Source organism: Dama dama, chromosome 30 (genome assembly GCF_033118175.1).
Source record: "Dama dama isolate Ldn47 chromosome 30, ASM3311817v1, whole genome shotgun sequence".
NCBI lineage: Eukaryota > Metazoa > Chordata > Mammalia > Artiodactyla > Cervidae > Dama > Dama dama.
This window is the reverse complement of record NC_083710.1, coordinates 75,961,943-75,985,100: the sequence shown is the minus strand read 5'-3', so window position 1 is coordinate 75,985,100 and position 23,158 is coordinate 75,961,943. Positions and strand designations below refer to the sequence as shown.

Sequence of the window (23,158 nt, the reverse complement as noted above, 5' to 3'; positions counted from 1 at the left end):
GGGAATACCAGACCACCTGATTTGCCTCTTGAGAAACCTGTATGCAGGTCAGGAAGCAACAGTTAGAACTGGACATGGAACAGCAGACTGGTTCCTAATAGGAAAAGGAGTATGTCAAGGCTGTATATTGTCACCCTGCTTGTTTAACTTATATGCAGAATACATCATGAGAAACGCTGGGCTGGAAGAAGCATAAGCTGGAATCAAGATTGCCGGGAGAAATATCAATAACCTCAAATATGCAGATGACACCACCCTTATGGCAGAAAGTGAAGAGGAACTAAAAAGCCTCTTGATGAAAGTGAAGGAGGAGAGTGAAAATGTTGGCTTAAAGCTCAACATTCAGAAAACTAAGATCATGGTATCTGGTCCCATCACTTCATGGGAAATAGATGGGGAAACAGTGGAAACAGTGTCAGGCTTTTTTTTTTGCGGGGTGGAGGTGGGGGGGAGGCTCCAAAATCACTGCAGATGGTGATTGCAGCCATGAAATTAAAAGACGCTTACTCCTTGGAAGGAAGGTTATGACCAACCTATATAGCATATTAAAAAGCAGAGACATTACTTTGCCAACAACGGTCCGTCTAGTCAAAGCTATGGTTTTTCCAGTGGTCATGTATGGATGTGAGAGTCGGACTGTGAAGAAAGCTGAATGCTGAAGAATTGATGCTTTTGAACTGTGGTGTTGGAAAAGACTCTTGTGAGTCCCTTGGACTGCAAGGAGATCCAACCAGTCCATCCTAAAGGAGATCAGTCCTGGGTGTTCATTGGAAGGACTGATGTTGATGTTGAAACTCCAATACTTTGGCCACCTCATGGGAAGAGTTGACTCATTGGAAAAGACCCTGATGCTGGGAGGGATTGGGGGCAGGAGGAGAAGCAGACAACAGAAGATGAGATGGCTGGGTGGCATCACTGACTCAATGGACATGAGTTTGAGTAAACTCCGGGAGTTGGTGGTGGACAGGGAGGCCTGGCATGCTGCAGTTCATGGGGTCGCAGAGTCAGACATGACTGAGCAACTGAACTGAACTGAACTGATAAGTTACAAGCTCTGTGAGACTAGGAAACATCCATTTCATTCGGATGCAATCTGATACTTTTATACATACGGCTTCCCTAAGAGTACAATTGAAAGTAGAGTGTCTTGTTGCTGTTCAGTTACTAAGTCATGTCCAACTCTTTGTGACCCCATGGACTGCAGCATGCCAGACTTCCATGTCCTTCACCATCTCCCGGAGCTTGCTCAAACTCATCTCCATTAGGTCGGTGATGCCATCCAACTGTCTGATCCTCCGTTGTCCCCTTCTCCTGTCTTCAATCTTTTCCAGCATCAGGGTCTTTTCTAATGAGTCTGCTCTTTGCATCAGGTGGCCAAAGTACTGGTGCTACAGCATCAGTCCTTCCAATGAATATTCAGGACTGATTTACTTTAGGTTTGACTGGTCTGATCTCCTTGCAGTGCAAGGGACTCTCAAGAGCCTTCTTCAACACCACAGTTTGAAAGTATCAATTCTTTGGTGTTCAGCCTTTTTTATGGTCCAACTATTACATCCATACATGACCAATGGAAAAACCATAGCTTTGCTTATATGGACTTTTTTTGGTAAAGTGAAGTCTCTGCTTTAATACACTATGTAGGTTTGTCAAAGCTTTTCTTCCAAGGAGCAAGTGTCTTTCCATTTCGTGGCTGCAGTCACTGTCTGCAGTGATTTTGGAGCCCCCGAAAATAAAATCTGTCAGTGTTTTCACTTTTTTCCCATATATTTACCATGAAGTGATAGAACTGGATGCCATGATCTTAATTTTTGAATGTTGAGTTTCAAGACAGATTTTTCATTCTCCTGTTTCATCCTCATCAAGAGGCTCTTTAGTTCCTCTTGACTTTCTGCCATTAGACTGCCTAAAATGAATGAATGGAAGTCTCTTCTCAGACAACAAAAAAGAGTTCTAGAGTTCTTTATAGTTAGGAAGAGTACTTCACCTTTTTATCCCCTAAATGTCATATACCTGTGAAATTCCAAAATAGAGATTAAATGTTCATCATATGCTGTGAAAATTACTTTTATACATATATTTCTTACTTCAAATACTATTTCTCTTAGTTAAATGGAAATCACATTTAATAAACACACAAAGAACTTCCCTGGTTGTCCAGTGGTTAAGAATCCAACTTTCAATGCAGGAATGGAGCTTTGATTCCTGGTCAGGGAACTAAGACCCCATATACCACAGGGAAACTAAGTTCATGTGCAGTGATGGAGACCCAGGGCAGCCAAAATAACTAAATAAAGAAAATTTTAAAAATGAACAAACACACAAAAATATTTTAATGAAGAAAAAAAGTGGACCCATTGATGCTGATTTGCAAAAGATGGAAAGGAGGTTATGATGATAATTTTGATAGTGTTACATAAATTACTTTTATATAAAAAATATAAAAATTACTTTTATACTTTAAAAATTGACAGGAGAAAGGCTGTCTGGCCTGATTTTTTTTGACTGAGACTAAGTTGTATATGTACCAGATAAAGTAAACATCTGTGAAAGGGATCAACAGAAATGTTTGTTAGTATAGAATTCAATCTACAACTTAAAAATTTTCTCCATTTCCTTTATTATAGCATTCTGCCAGAGCCTGCCGGCAAACGAGCTGGTCGAGAATGCAATTACCAGAGTACCTAGGAAAATAAGACTCAGAAAGATGGGGTTGAGAGGGACGGAGTCCGCTTGTGTCTGACTCCGCCAACTTTATTGAAGAATACCACACCTATATATACGCTAACAGGAGTTACTAAGACTAGATCGCGGGTTTGCATACGTGCAGAACTACAGATGTTTTAAATTCCCACACTCAAGATCAGTAGAGCATTAATTACCCTAGCGTCCAACATGATTAAGATCAATAGAACTAGATAGAAAACAGGCTTCATCAATAGAACATTAAACAGATGGAAAACAGGTTTCGAGCATGATGAGTTTATCAGCACCAGGAAAACAGGCAAAAGGTCACCGAGGTGTTTTTTCCCTGAAGGAGACAAATGCCAGTCTATACGTTAACAAGAAGGGGTGCTGATTCATATCAATGTATGACAAAACCCACTGGGGAAAAAAAAAATAAATAAAGGAGAAAAAAAAAAAAAAAAAGAAGGGGTGGCAGGACAAAGCGAGACCCTTTGTTCTCTCTTAGGGCCGTAAGGGGCCTGTACATTCAGGCCGGCTCCCTGCAGCATTCCATCTTTTGGATATCTAATCCTCATCAATATTTATATGTATTTCATAGATTTTTTTTCTTTTTTGTGTGGTAATTACAGAGACTTCACATTTTTCCACTCCATAGCCTCCCCACTATCAACATCCCCCACCAGATGATACATTTGCTACAATAGATGAATCTATATTGACTCATCATTGTCACCCAAAATCCACAGTTTACATTAGGGTTCACTCTTGGTGTTGTGCAGTCTATGGGTTTGTACACATGTGGTATCATACAGAGCATTTTCTTTGTACTAAAATTCCTCTGTGTTCCACCTATTCATCCCTCACCCTGACCTCCACCCTCTGGCAAGCATTGATCTTTTCATTGTCACTATAGTTTTGGCTTTGGAGAATGTCATATAGTTGGCATTATACAGATTGTAGCCTTTTCAGATTGACAACTTTCACTTAGTAAGCATTTAAGTTTTTGTCATATGATTTCATGACTTGGTAGCACATTTTTTTTAGTGCTGAATAATACACCATTGTCTGAATGAACCCATTTATCCATTCCCCTAATGAAGGACATCTTGGTGGCTTCTAAGTTTTGGCAGTTATGAATAAGCTTCTATAGGTATTTAATAAATTAAAAATGTTTTCATTTCTTTCAAAATTAAACATATCACCATCTAGCTTACTTCTAATATACATCCAATCCAGACTGAAGACGCACCTCCTTTGGTCTACTTCATACTCTTTCCATCTTCATATTAATTGCATTATTGTTAATACTGGCATATTCATTTTTCCATCTTTCATGTATTTATTTTAAACAATGCAGGAAAATGTAATAAAACACCCAAATAGATCCACAAAGAAGTGCCATTACAATACAGAAATGGTTGTTTCATGGAAACTAACAAGTTGACTGATAGGCAGGGATGGATGGCAATGCTTGATAGTTGCTTGATGAAAGTCCAAATTTGAAATAAGAAAAGTGCTTTGAGGGTAGAAGAGTAAAGGTTGTGATCCTATAGAACACATAAATGTGTGCTAGAAATAGTCTGCCTGGCTGTTTTGAATAGCAATTAAAATCTTAAATTGCCTGACAGTTTAAAAATGGTAAATTACACACATATACACACCAGTCGGTGAAAGAGATGGAAACTTTTGTTCCAGAATTTGGTCTCAATTTAGAGAAAGTGGTATCTCTTACAGTATACAAGAAAACTATACCAAATAGTTTAATTCCTAACCTTGCATGGATATAGGACACGGGGTTAAACAATCCTTACAGACCAGCTCATTTGAAGAGGTAGCACCTTAGTCTTTCTGACCGAAACCGTCATCTTTGGGCCAAAGGCCAGCTGCCCTCCATTCCTGCTTGTTTCTTACCTAAGCTGCCACCCTATCTTAGGTCCACAGAAATATAAAGTGAACCACATGTCTAATTTTAAATTATGTAGTAGTCATGTTAAAAACCAAGAAGGAACAAGTGCAGTTAATATTAGTAAGATATTTTAAAGCTAGTGTGTGCAAAATAGTATTACCTCAACATGTAATCAATGTAAAAATCATTATTGAGCCAAAATTGTTTTATACTGTCTTTGAAATTCACTGTGCATCTTATATTTACAGTACATTTAGTTAAGGTTTATAGTATTAATTAGGATTTCAATGGGTGCAAGGGAGTGAATATATTAATATTTTTCAGTCATTAGGAGGATGGTTCTAGTAGGCATCTTAGTTTGGGTTTCCACAGCAGCAGACCCTGAGACAAGGATGTGAGTGGAAATAGTTTATTTTGGAAGTGATCCCAGGAAAACACTTGTAGGAAGTGGAGAAATGAGATAGAGAAGGAAAGGAAGCCAATAAATAGTGTGTTAACAAGCAGTTTACTGCTTAGGCAAGTGGACTTCTTCCTGCTGTCTCACCCTGAGAGAAAAAATTATTCCAACTGACAGGGATTTATCTACCAACACCCTATCCATTGTTGGTTGAGGGTTGAATCCAAAGGTTTGGGTTTGCTTTGTATATGGTCTCAATGTGCTCCTGTAGCCAGAAAAAGGCCCTGCAGCAGAGAGTTGCAGATAAGCAATGAGCTCCTTAGTCCTGGAGAAGTGTCTAGAGGATATGAGCTGGGAAGTGACATTTTCTGCTCCAGCAGGTCACACCACCCAAGGAGAGATCCTTGATGCCACTGACTCTGTTTTGTATCACTCACTTTGTTCACTTATGTGTCCCTAACTCCTGCAACAGGTCTTGGTACACAGTAGGTATTTAATAAACAGTTGTTGAATGTATGACTTTCCTTTGAATACTCGCTTTATTCTTTCAGGCCTCTTCATGTAAACGGGGGACATGGCTACCAGCACTTATGGGTCATATCCGTATAACTCCCTCATCATAAAGGAAAGTGAAGTTTTTCCCATTCTAGCTCCAATAAAAAAGAAGAAAACAAAAGCAAAAACCAGTCCCTCCCCAAAAGCCCCTCAACATTCTCAAAGAAAAAAATCCAGTTGGCCTGGTCTGGCTCATGAGGTTATCTCTGTATCAAACCCTTTGGACATATTGTGACATGACATATGACAAATTATGATTGACTGGATTTGAGTTGAGTGCCCAGTTCTGAGGTTACAGAGGTGGATAGAGTACTAGAAGGTAGAGTGACAAAGGAATTTTCACCATACTAAGAACTGTGGATACCCGCTGGAGTATGTTTGAATTGTGAGTGTAATTTGTCCTATGTGTCTTGATATAAAAATGTGCTTGAGGATCAACACTGTCTCAGCTAAACCACTGTAGCACTGTTCTTATACCTACTGCAGATTTGACATTGGATGATGTGATGATTTGACAGAGATCCCACTGATCATATAGCTTGCAAATTTACAAATTTGCATCATATGTCCCTGAGTTTTGTTTGGGAATGAATCATTAAGCACAACAAGACTGAATTTCTCCTTAGATGTTGTCTCGTCAATCTCACTGGAGTCAAGGGGTGACTTTATTAACTCAGGATAATGTTTTCAGTGTCCATCCATGTGAAAATGGTGTGCATCAGTATATCTATATCAACAAATAATATTCCATTGCATGTGATATGATATTTTATTGGTTCCCACCCTCCCCAACATACTTTCTGGCCTATATGAAAAGTCCTACTGTGACACTTGCATCTAAGTTTTCATCAGGATATGTATTTTCATTCACCTTGTGCAGATACCTAGAAGTAGAATTGCTGGATTATATGGTAACTTTTCAGCTGTACCATTTTACATTCTAACTAGCAAAGTATGAGGGTTCTAATTCCTTTACATCTTCTCCAACATGTTATTTTTTAAGTGAATATTAACCATTTATTCAAAGTTATACAATAATTTGAAGGATTAAAATTTTCTGTGACATCAAAACATTTCAAATTATTTAATGTCTCAGCTGAACATGAGGAGAGGGTGAACGAATAGGGGAGTAGTCCCATTCAGGCAGTGAGACAGTGAAAACAGACTCTAACAGCTGCCTCTCCCTTCTGTTGTCCTCCCTGACTACCTGTGTGTTGGCATTAGTAGCAGCATGCTGAGGGCCAATTTTAATGCAATTTGTCTTGTTATTAAGGTTAAAGACTCCTTGAATCTTTTTCATAAATTTCTCTTGCTGTATTAATAAATACCTCGTCTATATTAGAAGTAATCTTCACAGAAGTTTCTATGAAGTCCATGTTCTCATGCAAAAGCTCCATCTTTTTTTTTTTTTTAACTTCTCTTCTAGATTCTAATCACTTCTGTTAGAATAAAAGTAACAGCATATACATCACCAAATTGGACTAACCAGCATCCAGATTTAAACAGCCTTGGGAAGTCCCTCGTTAAGAGCAATCTTTGAAGTCCCAATTGGGAAAGGGTCCATGGGGTCACAAAAAAGTTAGACATGACTTAGTAACATGACTAAACAACAGCCTGGGTAGTGCATCCATCCCACAGGTGAGACTTCAAATTGCAGCTTTGGGGGCTCCTGTTTATAATCCCAGGCTACAAACTGATATGATCAGTCTGTGTGCAAAGACACAACTTTTTTTTTTTTTTTTTAACTTTTACACTTCTGTTTGTTTTGTCTTGTGAGTCACAAGACTTCTTGGACCCCTAGGGGTTGGCCAGATCTCCAGGGGCTCAAGAATTCTAAGACCCATTCCCTTTCTTATCTAAAATACTGCCAGACTTGCTGTGTTTGCAGGCAGGTATGGAATTTTGGGCAGTGTCCAGGCAGGTCAGAAGCAGATCAGAGGCCTGCTCTCCTGCTTCTGAAGCCTAAACAAGACTTCCTCCATTTTAGTTTCCCTAACACCAAGGCACACAGCTCCTCCTCCCGCTACTGCTCCTCTTCCTCTGCTCCCCTCACCCCTGCAGTGCTGCTGAGCCTCAAAACACCAGGCCCTGCCTGCCACAGCTACTGCCCTTGGCTTCAGTGCCTGGAGTGAGGTGCCAAGAGGAAGCAGGACAAACATGCCAATGGAGCCAAGGAAGACAGCACCTGGTGGAGCCCAGCTGAACAAGGTATTATTATCTTTTAAGTTATAGTATAGAATGTTTTAAGATCAGGAAACAAGTACAGATAAAGGTCTTATGACATTTTCCTCATGTTTGTAAGCTTGTACCTTGCATAATGATCATAATCTTAGAAGGCATTTGCTAAACATTTGCTGAATGAATGGGAAAAAACCCAACAAACATTTTATCTGTATGTTGCCTTAGGTTTTAAATTTTACAAAGTGCATTCACAAATTAAGAGGCTCACAATAACACTGTAGGAAGATTGAGGATTTTCCACTGTAGACCAGTAATTAAGTGAATCATCCAGATCGTTGGTCCCCTGGCTTCATATTCAGAGTCTTCCCTGTATAATTCAACACTAGATTTCAACACCTCTTCTCAACATCATGTTAGTTTATGTTTAGAAAAGAATGCTAAGAAGTTTCAAAAGTTCTTTGAAAATAGAAAAAGATAGCAAAAGCTGAAGGGACTGAGTGTATTTGGCAGTTTGGAGATGCTAATTATGGTCCTGATAGTTGGGACTGGAGGGAACAGTCTGGGGCAGTCTGATAAGGATAGTCTCTGGGCTTTCAACTTCAGCAAGACATTACTTCATTTTTGAAGTAGAACTAGTAGCTGAGTGTTTACAGGACTGGAAAATGTAGGAAATGTCCAAGAAAACTGCAAATTGGGTGAGGACTAGTTATATAGGTTGTACATTACATTATCTGAGAAAGAGCTAACAGAAAGCTACATAATAAAAAAGTTACAATTTTCATCCCTAATTGTTTTTCTTTTTGTAACAGAGAATTTCTAAAATGCATGAAATATCAAGAAAGTTGTATAATAAATCCCCACCATGCTCATCAATTGAAAATTATCAACATATCGCCATTCTTATGTTTGACTTATAAATAATGTCTGGATACATTAAGGCTTTCTTTGAAAGTCATTTCCCTCCAGGTTTATTGAGTGTAACTGACAATCAAAAATTGTATATATTTAAAATATACAACCTGATGACTTGATATACATATACATTGTGAAATAGTCACTACAATCAAGTCAATCAACATAGCTATCACTTCACACCATAACAATTTTCCTTTTTTTCATGTTCAGAACACCCAAGATCCGCTCTCTAAGCAAATTAAAAGTACACATATAATACTGTCAACTGGAGCCACATTGCTGTGCACCAGTTCTACAAAACTTATTCATCTTGCATAACTGAAGCCAAAGCCATTTTTTAGACAAGTGTTTCTTTATTTTGGCTATGTTGGATCTTCATTGCAGCATGCAGACTTCTTAGTTGTTGCATGCATGGGAGATCTAGTTCCCTAACCCAGGGATTGAACCTGGGCCCCCTGCATTGGGAGTGCAGAGTCTTAACCACTGGACCACTGGGGAAGTCCCTAAAAGCCATTATTAATAACACTGTTTTAGCCAAGGTATATGAAAGTGAAAGCCGCTCGGTTGTGTCTGACTCTTTGCGACCCCATACACCTTTCAGTACATGAAATTCTCTAGGCCAGAATACTGGAGTGGGTAGCCTTTCCCTTCTCCAGGGGATCTTCACAGCCTGGGGATGGAACCAAGGTCTCCCACATTGCAGGTGCATTCTTTACCAACTGAGTTATCAGGGAATCCCCCAAGGTACACGGGAAATTATCAAATGATAATAAAGAGATCTTGTTATAAGCACCAAGAACTTTGATCTGTTTTCATCTGGGGTGGAAGGGAAGAGAATCTGCTGAACTGGTAAAAGGGCCACACAAATGACTAAACACTTATAAGTGGGAGTCCAAGATTTTGTTCATTCAGTTCTTTCAGTTCTATAGTCATTCAAACAGCACATTCTAGGCATTTTTCATGCACATTGTCCATCCACCAGTGAGACAATCATGCTGGACTCATACTTGAGTTCAAATCAGGATTCATCATTTTCCGGAATAAAGACCTTGGACATGTGCTGTCCTTGAGCCTCATCTTTCTCATCTGTAAAAGAGGGATAATAATACCTTCTGGAACAGGGCTTCATTTGAGTTGAAAGTGAGGTAAATTTGCCAGAAATTTGCATAATCTGTTTTCCACAACATATGTCACTCTTACTTGGCTAGGTCCTGAGCACATGGTGAAAGAAGTCATAAGGCAGTCTCTCTCCCCCCATATTCCCCTTTTCCAAACTACAAAGGCAGCAAAAAGCTCACAGAAGTCCCTTGTACAATGCAGCATGTGAGATGCCAAAAGCCTGTTCTTCCCAGTGGCAGCATTCATACATCTTCCAAAATATTTTGGGTTCCTCTAATCTGTAATATTTCTTTAGGTCTTGCAGGTCTACACACAGAGTCTGTGCTAGACCCGGCTGTTGTCCCATGTTAAATGCTTGGATACAGGTTGTACAGTCCAACCCAAGTTTGTGTGCCTAATGCACACAAATAGTGAGGCCAAACATATCAAAAGATCAGAGTCTGAGCAGAAAAAGGTTTATTGCAAAAGCCAAACAAGGAGTGCAGCTAGCTCCTTCCCAAAAGGCTGGAACTCTCCTATGGATTTCAGGCGAGATTTATTTAAAGGCAAGATAAAGGAGAAAGCAAGTGCACCTGATCAACTGGTGTGCAATCCTCTGACTGGTTGCTGGTGAGGTAACAGGGTGGTGTCACAGGTGCTACCATCATCTATCTTTAGGTTCTAGCCAGTCTTAGGGCTACTGTGCTCACAGTTATTGCAGTTAACTTCTTCCACCTGGTGGGGGGTTTAGTATCTGCAAAACCATTCAAGAATGTGCATCAGATACTGTTTGTTATCTATGTCTTTCAAGGAGGACCTGAAGATTCTGTGACTGCTATATGGCTGCTCCATTGTTTATTTTTGTTGCTACATATTCATATTATTTTTTATCATTAATTCTTATTTTATTTTTTGGTTGCAGGGCATGTGGAACCTTAGTTCCCTGACCAGGGATTGAACCCTCACTCCCTGCATCGGAAGCATGGACTTTTAAGCACTGGACCCTGAGGGAAGTCCCTTGAACCAGCTTTTTGTATCTTAGGGGAGGCCTGGGAGACTAAGGCTTTTCCACAAACAAGAGGCAAACAGAGGATATGGGGGTGGGGTGGGTCTGTACCAGGAAGGGCCCATAGGGGCATGCTTTGTTACAGTTGAAGAACCTTCCACAGCAACCAGGTTTGATCCTGATGAGGGCAAAATGCCCAGAGAGTAGGCTGCTATCACATTCTGCCAGCTTTCCAGGTCTTCTCTGCAGCCAAGAGGCAGAGCAGAGGGGTGGGAGAAGCAAGCGCCTTTTTGCTCCACCTCCTCAGTAGGTGCCTGGGGTCAGAGCGTGCACTTTGGCAGAAGTGTCCCCTCTTTTGTTCCCCCTCCCCCATCCCCCGCTAGACCAGGATTTAACGTGCTCCACTCCAGGGAGCAGGTGGTTCTCCGGCTGCCAAGAAGACTGACTTCGGCAGTGGAGACTCCAGCATCCCCGAGGGCGCCTCCAGGAGCAGAGGGAGCCCCACACCGCCTGAGCAGTGCAACCTCTGCCCGCGCCCGCCCGCCGGCAAGATGCAGCCGGTGTACCGGGAAGTGAAACCCAACCCGCTACAGAATGCCAACCTCTGCTCGCGCCTGTTCTTCTGGTGAGCGCCCTTTCTGGGCTGTGGCAACCCCGCTGTTGGCTGCTGGGCGAGTGCTTGATGCCACCGGCGCGTTTCAGAGGCAGAGGGTCTAGGGTTGGGGCGAGAGAGCACTTTCCGCTGGCGGTAGGCATAGGGCTTCTTGCCACTAGTGGGGCAGCCCCGCGCCAGGTACGCGATACCTGACTGCGCCCCGGGGCGCGGGGCTGGCGGGAGCAGGGTCGGGGAGGGGGATCCGGCGACCAGGTGGCAGGGACGCAGAATCCCCCTGCCTTGATGCTCACCACTCCGAGCAAGCGTCTCCAGGGTCTGGGAGCAGGAGAGGAAGGCGAAGCAGCAGCAGGGACAGGAGGCTGAGAACCTAGGTTTCTGGAGGTGAATCATCACCCAGCAGAAAGGACCTCCCCAGACTCCATGCTTAGCATGCTTCCCCCATAAGAATTCTCAGTTCTGAACTAAACTGCACCCTTTCCTCTGCTAAGCAAGCAGCTTATGAACAACTTCCTTTATCTAATTAGTGCCCTGCACCATTGCCATTTTCTAATAACGTCCCCACCTTTTCCCGTGTTCCTTAGGTGACAGCTAAGTTGCAACAGCACTGGGCTCCCCCTGTTCCTCTCTCTATGACCATGTCACCCTCTCTCCCTGTGCATCTCTCACTGCATCACCTGGTTCCTAGTTGTGGCAAATTTCCTGTGGGGAAAAGTACAATTAACTTTTGTTTAATGAATGGGAATATGATTCTTGAACATGTCTCACTTTTGCCTGGGACACACAGCCAGGACTGGAATATGCATTTGACCAGTCCTTCCCCAATTATGTCCACTTTTACCATTGAGGAACACAGTGGGGATCAGGTCCCTGAAGCCATGGGGTCTTATCTGGATCTTTAGCCTTTAGAGAAGCAGTTTGTGGTCTTGCTGCAGATGGTCCTGCCTGGGAGTCATTTGGTCCTGAAACCACTGAAGGGTCCCTGAGTTGGGAGGAAACACAGATGAAAAGTGGCTCTGAGAGGTGAAGCTCTTAACTAAAATTTTCCATTCAGTAGGGAATTCCCTGGGGTTCCGGTGGTTAGGACTCAGTGCTTTTGGTTTTGATCCCTAATTGGGGAACTAAAATTCCACAAGCCAGGCAGCACACACTGCTGATGTCCACCTCCAACCCCCTTGACCCCACCCCACCACCAAATATTTTCCATCTAGGAGCTGGGGTTACTAACTAGGTGTGTTTGGACTTTGGGCTATAACCACACTTGGGTGACTATGATTAATAGATCTTTTGCTTCTGGACCCTAACATAGTCATCTTTCCCACACAGTGACTTGGGGGATCCCCAGAGCATGTGGGCGCCTATGCTTGTTTTGATTATGGTATTTTAGTATGTGTAACTACATTGCTTGACCATTTGGTGGCCCTTAAGGAAAGGGGCTGAGAAGAAGAAATGATTACCATAATTAATAACAAAATAGGCAACCCTCTCCTTCAGGCAGAGCAAGGAATTCTTTAAGCACCTTCTGTTTGTGTATTTTCCAAAGGTGTGTGCATGGAAATGGGATGGTAAGGATTTCTCATTGACAAGGAGGTATTATCTCTTATTTTATATGTGAAGGCACTGAAAGAGAGAGGTTGAGGAAGTTGCCTGCCATCACACAACTAGTAGTGAAAGTGTTGGATCCCAAATCAGGAGTCTAGCTCCCAAGCCTGTGTTGCCCTGTACGTACTTGCTGTATTGAGCTGCTTCTATTGGGATACTTGTTCTTAAATGCAGGGAGAAGGGGATTCCAAATGCGTCTTTGCTTTTGTTGGCAGGAGTTTATCAAGGGAAGTTCTTAAAAGTTCTTGCTGTTGGAAATGATACACGTGAAACATCTCTATAATCAAGCTTTAGGGCGGCTGTTCTTAGCGTATGGCTGTCAGACCTGTAGCATCCTTGTCACCTGGGAGCTTGTTAGAAATCCCCCCACCCCCCACACTCCTTCTAGACCAATTCTGTACAATTAGAAACTCTGGGGATGGGGTTAAACAAACTTCAGGTGATTCTGATGGAAGTTGAGGCTGGCTTCTGCTTTAAGTCAATCCTTCCTCAGTTTGTAAGAGTCCGCCTGCAGAGCGGGAGACCTGGGTTGGAGACCTGGGTTTGATCCCTGGGTTGGGAAGACGCCCTTGAGAAGGGAAAGGCTATCCACTTCAGTATTCTGGCCTGGAGAATTCTGTGGATAGTCCATGGGATCGCAAAGAGTGAGACACGACTGAGTGACCTTCACTTCTATTTCCATTAGTGTTATTATTGTTACCAAATAAAGCTTGGGTCTGCTTACACACTTGCAGTAAAGCCGATATACTGACACTGGCTGTGGTGACAGGAAATGCAGCATTTATTGTTAAACTGCCAATACAAAGAGGGCAGGAGGCTCATGCACTAAAACTCCGAACTCCTGGAAGGATTCAGCAAAGCATTTTTATAGGCCAGGTGAGGGTCACAGCATCACAGTGTACAATTCTGATTGATTGATGGTGAGGTGTCAGGGCGGTGTCACAGGGGTTAATGTGCCTTAGGTGCCAGTAGGTCTAGGAGCTTATGATCATCAGGTAGTTAATTTCTACCATTTGTAGTGGTTTCAGCAACTGTATCATATACAATTATTTAAGTACTTCAAAGAGGTACTTAGAAGGTTGTCCTGGGAAAGCTCCATAGGGTCCATCTTGGTTACATTATTTCAGTATTAGCTTTTAAGAAGGGGTTAGCGGTTGACTCCCGGAGTTTACTCAAACTCATGCCCATTGAGTTGGTGATGCCATCCAGCCATCTCATCCTCTGTCCTCCCCTTCTCCTCCTATCCCCAATCCCTCCCAGCATCAGGGTCTTTTCCAATGAGTCAACTCTTTGCATGAGGTGGCCAAAGTACTGCAGTTTCAGCTTTAGCATCAGTCCATCCAATGAACACCCAGGACTGATCTCCTTTAGGATGGACAGGTTGGATCTCCTTGCAGTCCAAGGGACTCTCAAGAGTCTTCTCCAACACCATAGTTCAAAAGCATCAATTTTATGGCACTCAGCTTGCCAAATGTGTTTAAAGCTGAGGTACCTTAGTGATTTCTTTGTGTCACTGCCACAGGAAAACTGAAATAAGTCCAGACAGAATGTGCCACTCACAGACAAGGCCCATGCTCTAGGGAAAAAAATAAGTTTTCATCTTCTCATTGGGTATTTGCTTTTCTTCTCAAATTTTATCTTTCTTCTAAACATATAAATGATGCCAATAACTAACTTACTGAACTGTATACAAATAACCTCCCTGGAGTTTTAGTGTTTTTCATAGCCAGGTTGGACTTAGGATCTGAGAGAAGTCCTACAGAATGGCTATTGGTAATTGTTGTGGATTTTACTCCTTTTTTTTTTTTTTCGGCCAGACCACATGTGGGATCTTAGCTTCCCCAACCAGGAATCAAACCCAAACCCTCTGCATTGCAGGCTGGGAGTCTTAACCACTGGACTGCCAGGGAATTCCTTTGTGGATCTTAGAAAATAATATTTTCTATATCTGCGAGAAAATTTTAACTATAGAAAGAGAAGAAAGGAATATGGATTTCTGTTACCCAAGAACTCTTCCTGATATTTTGGTTGTTTTTTAGTCTTTCCCCTAGAATTTCTTGTGCATACCTGTTTGCCCACATACATCCTTTCTATGAAGTGAAATAGTTTTGAATCCTGATTTATTCTTAATTTTCTATGGTTAACGTTTATTAATGGTATGAAATAATGTTAAAAGTATGGTATTTAATTGCAATTTATGCCATCTTTCACTTTTGTTTAACACAGTTTATTGCTAATTATGATATGATGACCATGTCTATGACCATGTATTTTTTTTTCTTTTCTTCCTTTATTATTTTTTTCCCATTTATTTTTATTAGCTGGAGGCTAATTACTTTACAATATTGTAGTGGTTTTTGTCATACATTGACATGAATCAGCCATGGATTTACATGTATTCCCCATCTTGATCCCCCCTCCCATCTCCCTCTCTACCTGATCCCTCTGGGTCTTCCCAGTGCACCAGGCCCAAGCACTTGTCTCATGCATCCAACCTGGGCTGGTGATCTGTTTCACCCTAGATAATATACATGTTTCAATGCTGTTCCCTCGAAACATCCCGCCCTCGCCTTCTCCCACAGAGTCCAAAATTCTGTTCTGTACATCTGTGTCTCTTTTTCTGTTTTGCATATAGGGTTATCGTTACCATCTTTCTAAATTCCGTATATATGTGTTAGTATACCTATAATGATGACCATGTATTTTCATGCATCTTTCCTATTTCTATATTTCCAGAAGTAGGATAACTGGTGAAAGGCTGAATTGTTTTCCATTACGCTAAAACAAGTTTGCCCTCTTGACAGCTATTTGTGTGCTTATTTCATTGTCAAATTTAAGTACCTAAATTACATTTTTTCTAGTTCTAAAGTTTAAAATAATATCATAGTCTTAATTTGAATTCATTTGATTTATAGAGATGGAACTTATCTAGAATCTATTGACTGTTTATGTCTTTCTTTGAATTGTCTATTAATAAATTTTTTCTATGAAGCATTTATATTTTGAAATAACTTATAATAGGACTCATAATGTTTTCCCATATTTTCACTTATCTCTCAGTTTAGAGTTTTTAAATTATCTATCAATTTGTTGATTATTAAATTATCTATCAATGTTTATATTGAACCTTCCTTTGGTTTCTCATGTTGCTTTTATAATGTGTCTTTTTATTTTTTTATTTATTTATTTTTTATTAGTTGGAGGCTAATTACTTCACAACATTTCAGTGGGTTTTGTCATACATTGATATGAATCAGCCATGGATTTACATGTATTCCCCATCCCGATCCCCGCTCCCACCTCCCTCTCCACCCGATGCCTCTGGGTCTTCCCAGTGCACCAGGCCGGAGCACTTGTCTCATGCATCCCACCTGGACTGGTGATCTGTTTCACCATAGATAGTATACATGCTGTTCTTTTGAAATATCCCACCCTCACATTCTCCCACAGAGTTCAAAAGTCTGTTCTGTACATCTGTGTCTCTTTTTATGTTTTGCATATAGGGTTATTGTTACCATCTTTCTAAATTCCATATATATGTGTTAGTATGCTGTAATGTTCTTTATCTTTCTGGCTTACTTCACTCTGTATAAGGGGCTCCAGTTTCATCCATCTCATTAGGACTGGTTCAAATGAATTCTTTTTAATGGCTGAGTAATATTCCATGGTGTATATGTACCACAGCTTCCTTATCCATTCATCTGCTGATGGGCATCTAGGTTGCTTCCATGTCCTGGCTATTATAAACAGTGCTGCGATGAACATTGGGGTGCACATGTCTCTTTCAGATCTGGTTTCCTCAGTGTGTATGCCCAGCAGTGGTATTGCTGGGTCATATGGCAATTCTATTTCCAGTTTTTCAAGAAATCTCCACACTGTTCTCCATAGCGGCTGTACTAGTTTGCATTCCCACCAACAGTGTAAGAGGGTTCCCTTTTCTCCACATCCTCTCCAGCATTTATTGCTTGTAGACTTTTGGATAGCAGCCATCCTGACTGGCGTGTAATGGTACCTCATTGTGGTTTTGATTTGCATTTCTCTGATAATGAGTGATGTTGAGCATCTTTTCATGTGTTTGTTAGCCATCTTTATGTCTTCTTTGGAGAAATGTCTGTTTAGTTCTTTGGCCCATTTTTTGACTGGGTCATTTATTTTTCTGGAATTGAGCTGCAGGAGTTGCTTGTATATTTTTGAGATTAATCCTTTGTCTGTTTCTTCATTTGCTATTATTTTCTCCCAATCTGAGGGCTGTCTTTTCACCTTACTTATAGTTTCCTTTGTAGTGCAAAAGCTTTTAAGTTTCATTAGGTCCCATTTGTTAAGTTTTGCTTTTATTTCCAATATTCTGGGAGGTGGGTCATAGAGGATCTTGCTGTGATTTATGTCAGAGAGTGTTTTGCCTATGTTCTCCTCTAGGAGTTTTATAGTTTCTGGTCTTACATTTAGATCTTTAATCCATTTTGAGTTTATTTTTATGTATGGTGTTAGAAAGTGTTCTAGTTTCATTCTTTTACAAGTGGTTGACCAGTTTTCCCAGCACCACTTGTTAAAGAGGTTGTCTTTTTTCCATTGTATATCCTCGCCTCCTTTGTCAAAGATAAGGTGTCCATAAGTTCGTGGATTTATCTCTGGGCTTTCTATTCTGTTCCATTGATCTATATTTCTTTGTGCCAGTACCATACTGTCTTGATGACTGTGGCTTTGTAGTAGAGTCTGAAGTCAGGCAGGTTGATTCCTCGAGTTCCATTCTTCTTTCTCAAGATTACTTTGGCTATTCGAGGTTTTTTGTATTTCCATACAAATTGTGAAATTCTTTGGTCTAGTTCTGTGAAAAATACCGTTGGTAGCTTGATAGGGATTGCATTGAATCTATAGATTGCTTTGGGTAGAATAGCCATTTTGACAATATTGATTCTTCCAATCCATGAACGCGGTATGTTTCTCCATCTGTTTGTGTCCTCTTTGATTTCTTTCATCAGTGTTTTATAGTTTTCTATGTATAGGTCTTTTGTTTCTTTAGGTAGATATACTCCTAAGTATTTTATTCTTTTTGTTGCAATGGTGAATGGTATTGTTTCCTTAATTTCTCTTTCTGTTTTTTCATTGTTAGTATATAGGAATGCAAGGGATTTCTGTGTGTTAATTTTATATCCTGCAACTTTACTATATTCGTTGATTAGCTCTAGTAATTTTCTGGTAGAGTCTTTAGGGTTTTCTATGTAGAGGATCATGTCATCTGCAAACAGTGAGAGTTTCACTTCTTCTTTTCCTATCTGGATTCCTTTTACTTCTTTTTCTGCTCTGATTGCTGTGGCCAAAACTTCCAACACTATGTTGAATAGTAGTGGTGAGAGTGGGCACCCTTGTCTTGTTCCTGATTTCAGGGGAAATGCTTTCAATTTTTCACCATTGAGGGTGATGCTTGCTGTGGGTTTGTCATATATAGCTTTTACTATGTTGAGGTATGTTCCTTCTATTCCTGCTTTTTGGAGAGTTTTAATCATAAATGAGTGTTGAATTTTGTCAAAGGCTTTCTCTGCATCTATTGAGATAATCATATGGTTTTTATCTTTCAATTTGTTAATGTGGTGTATTACATTGATTGGTTTGTGGATATTAAAGAATCCTTGCATTCCTGGGATAAAGCCCACTTGGTCATGGTGTATGATTTTTTTAATATGTTGTTGGATTCTGTTTGCTAGAATTTTGTTAAGGATTTTTGCATCTATGTTCATCAGTGATATTGGCCTGTAGTTTTCTTTTTTTGTGGCATCTTTGTCTGGTTTTGGAATTAGGGTGATGGTGGCCTCATAGAATGAGTTTGGAAGTTTACCTTCATCTGCAATTTTCTGGAAGAGTTTGAGTAAGATAGGTGTTAGCTCTTCTCTGAATTTTTGGTAGAATTCAGCTGTGAAGCCATCTGGTCCTGGGCTTTTGTTTGCTGGAAGATTTTTGATTACAGTTTCGATTTCCTTGCTTGTGATGGGTCTGTTAAGATCTTCTATTTCTTCCTGGTTCAGTTTTGGAAAGTTATCCTTTTCTAAGAATTTGTCCATTTCATCCAAGTTGTCCATTTTATTGGCATAGAGCTGCTGGTAGTAGTCTCTTATGATCCTTTGTATTTCAGTGTTGTCTGTTGTGATCTCTCCATTTTCATTTCTAATTTTGTTAATTTGGTTTTTCTCTCTTTGTTTCTTAATGAGTCTTGCTAATGGTTTGTCAATTTTGTTTATTTTTTCAAGAAACCAGCTTTTAGCTTTGTTTATTTTTGCTATGGTCTCTTTAGTTTCTTTTGCATTTATTTCTGCCCTGATTTTTTTTTTTAATTAGTTGGAGACCAATCACTTCACAACATTTCAGTGGGTTTTGTCATACATTGATATGAATCAGCCATGGATTTATATGTATTCCCCATCCCGATCCCCGCTCCCACCTCCCTCTCCACCCGATTCCTCTGGGTCTTCCCAGTGCACCAGGCCGGAGCACTTGTCTCGTGCATCCCACCTGGGCTGGTGATCTGTTTCACCATAGATAGTATACATGCTGTTCTTTTGAAATATCCCACCCTCACATTCTCCCACAGAGTTCAAAAGTCTGTTCTGCATTTTTAAGATTTCTTTCCTTCTGCTAACCCTGGGGTTTTTCATTTCTTCTTTCTCTAATTGCTTTAGGTGTAGAGTTAGGTTATTTATTTGGTTTTTTTCTTGTTTCTTGATGTAAGCCTGTAATGCTATGAACCTTCCCCTTAGCACTGCTTTTACAGTGTCCCATAGGTTTTGGGTTGTTGTGTTTTCATTTTCATTCATTTCTATACAAAATGGCAACGGGACCACACCTATCAATAATTACCCTAAATGTAAATGGGTTGAATGCCCCAACCAAAGACAAAGATTGGCTGAATGGATACAAAAACAAGACCCCTATATATGCTGTCTACAAGAGACCCACCTCAAAGCAAGAGACACATACAGACTAAAAGTGAAGGGCTGGAAAAAAATATTTCACACAAACGGAGATCAAAAGAAAGCAGGAGTCGCAATACTCATATCAGATAAAATAGACTTTCAAATAAAGGATGTGAAAAGAGACAAAGAAGGACACTACATAATGTTCAAAGGATCAATTGACGAAGAAGATATAACAATTATAAATATATATGCACCCAACATAGGAGCACTGCAATATGTACGGCAAACGCTAACGAGTATGAAAGAGGAAATTAATAGTAACACAATAATAGTGGGAGACTTTAATACCCCACTCACAACTATGGATAGATCAACTAAACAGAAAATTAACAAGGAAACACAAACCTTAAATGACACAATGGACCAGCTAGACCTAATTGATATCTATAGGACATTTCACCCCAAAACAATCAACTTCACCTTTTTCTCAAGTTCACACGGAACCTTCTCCAGAATAGATCACATCCTGGGCCATAAATCTGGTCTTGGAAAATTCAAAAAAATTGAAATCATTCCAGTCATCTGACCACAGTGCAGTAAGATTAGATCTCAATTACAGGAAAAAATTGTTAAAAATTCAAACTTATGGAGGCTAAATAACACGCTTCTCAATAACCAACAAATCATAGAAGAAATCAAAAAAGAAATCATAATATGTCTTTTTAAAATTTCAAGATCATCTAAATCTCTGTAAGCATTTTATTGTAATTCATTTCTTGTTTCATTTCTAAGATTAAAGACAGCTAAAATTTGTTTAGGTTTTGATATAAGATCAGTTCAATTCAGTTCAGTTGCTCAAGTCATGCCTGACTCTTTGTGACCCCATGGACTGCAACACGCCAGGCTTCCCTGTCCATCACTAACTCCCAGAGCTTACTCAAACTGATGTCCATCAAGTCGGTGATGCTATCTAATCATCTCATTCTTTCATCCCTTCTCCTCCCACCTTCAATCTTTCCCAGCATCAGGGTATTTTCCAATGAGTCTGTTCTTTGCATCAGGTGGCCAAAGTATTGGAGTTTCAGCTTCAACATCAGTCCTTCCAATGAACACCCAGGACTGAGTTCCTTTAGGATGGACTGGTTGGATCTCCTTGCAGTCCAAGGGACTCTCAAGAGTCTTCTCCAACACCACAGTTCAAAAGCATCAATTCTGTGGTGCTCAGCATTCTTTATAGTAAAAATCTCACATCCATACATGACTCCTGGAAAAACCATAGCTTTGACGAGACAGACCTTTGTTGGCAAAGTAATATATCTGCTTTTTAATATGTTGTCTAGGTTGGTCATAGTTTTTCTTCCAAGGAGTAAGCGTCTTTTAATTTCATGGCTGCAGTCACCACCTGCAGTGATTTTGGAACCCTCCAAAATAAAGTCTTCACTGTTTCCATTGTTTCCCCATCTATTTGGTATTTTGCAAGAAGTGATGGGACCAGATGCCATGATCTTCATTTTCTGAATGTTGAGTTTTAAGCCAACTTTTTCACTCTCCTCTTTCACTTTCATCAAGAGGCTCTTTAGTTCTTCTTTGCTTTCTGCCATAAGGGTGGTGTCATCTGCATATCTGAGGTTATTGATATTTCTCCCGTCAATCTTGATTCCAGCTTGTGCTTCATCCAGCCCAGCATTCTCAGGATATACTCTTCATATAACTTAAATAAGCAGGGTGACAATTATACAGCCTTGATGTACTCCTTTCCCGATTTGGAACTAGTCTGTTTTTCCATGTCCAATTCATTTTTTTTTTAACATTAATTTATTTTAATTGGAGGCCAATTACTTTACAATATTGTAATGGTTTCTGCCATACGTGACATGAATCAGCCATGGGTGTACATGTGTTCTACATCCTGAACCCCCCTCCCACCTCCCTCCTCATCCCATCCCTCAGGGTCATCCCAGTGCACCAGCCCTGAGCACCCTGTCTCATGCATCAAACCTGGACTGGCAATCTATTTCACATGTGGTAATATACATGTTTCAGTGCTATTCTCTCAAATCATCCCACCCTCGCCTTCTCCCACAGAGTCCAAAAGTCTGTTCTGTACATCTGTGTCTCTTTTGCTGTCTTGCATATAGGGTCATCATTACCGTCTTTCTAAATTCCATATATATGTGTTAATACACTGTATTGGTGTTTTTCTTTCTGACTTATTTCACTCTGTATAATAGGCTCCAGTTTCATCCACCTCATTAGAACTGATTCAAATGGATTCTTTTTAATAGCAGAGTTATATTCCATTGTGTATATGTACTACAGCTCTCTTATCCATTAGTCTGCTGATGGACATTCTAGGTTGCTTTCACGTCCTAGGTATTGTAAACAGTGCTGCAATGAACATTGGGGTACACGTGTCTGTTTCAATTCTGGTTTCCTCGGTGTATATTCCCAGCAGTGGGATTGCTGGGTCATATGGCAGTTCTATTTCCAGTTTTTGAGGAATCTCCACACTGTTCTCCATAGCGGCTGTACTAGTTTGCATTCCCACCAACAGTGTAAGAGGGTTCCTTTTTTTCCACACCCTCTCCAGCATTTTTTTTTGTTTGTTTGCAGACTTTTTGATAGCAGCCATTCTGACCATCATGAGGTGGTACCTCATTGTGGTTTTGATTTGCATTTCTCTAATAATGAGTGATGTTGAGCATCTTTTCATGTGTTTGTTAGACATCAGTATGTCTTCTCTGGAGAAATGTCTGTTTAGTTCTTTGACTCATTTTTTGATCGGGTTGTTTATTTTTCTGAAATTGAGCTGCATGAACTGCTTGTATATTTTTGAGACTAATTCTTTGTCAGTTGCTTCATTTGCTCTTATCCTCTCCCATCCTGAAGGCTGTCTTTTCACCTTGCTTGTAGTTTCCTTCATTGTGCAAAAGTTTTTAAGCTTAATTAAGTCCCATTTGTTTATTTCTGCTTTTATTTCCCCTACTCTGGGAGGTGGGTCATAGAAGATCCTGCTGTGATTTATGTAAGAGAGTGTTTTTCCTATGTTTTCCTCTAGGAGTTTTATAGTTTTTGGTATTACATTTAGATATTTAATCCATTTGGAGTTTGTTTTTGTGTATGGTGTTAGAAAGTGTTCTAGTTTCATTTTTTTACAAGTGGTTGACCAGTTTTCCCAGCACAACTTGTTAAAGGGATTGTCTTATCTCCATTGTATATTCTTGCCTCCTTTGTCAAAGATAAGGTGTCCATAGGTGCATGGATTTATCTATGGGATTCTATTTTGTTCCAT

General features: G+C 40.3%; 1 protein-coding gene and 1 non-coding gene across 2 annotated transcripts in view; one reads left to right on the top strand and one right to left on the bottom strand.

Annotated features, from left to right (window-relative positions):
* Positions 1-9,063: 9,063 nt before the first annotated feature.
* Positions 9,064-9,137, bottom strand: TRNAG-CCC (transfer RNA glycine (anticodon CCC)). The gene has a single exon. It is a non-coding gene; the product is annotated as a tRNA-Gly (tRNA).
* A 2,157-nt stretch (positions 9,138-11,294) lies between these two features.
* The window catches only part of LOC133049659 (ATP-binding cassette sub-family C member 4-like), a 204,609-nt gene continuing 192,745 nt past the window's right edge, over positions 11,295-23,158 (top strand). Inside the window, exon 1 of the mRNA XM_061133820.1 lies at positions 11,295-11,368. Coding sequence (XP_060989803.1) covers positions 11,295-11,368 — 74 coding nt within the window. The remainder of the gene's footprint in view (positions 11,369-23,158) is intronic.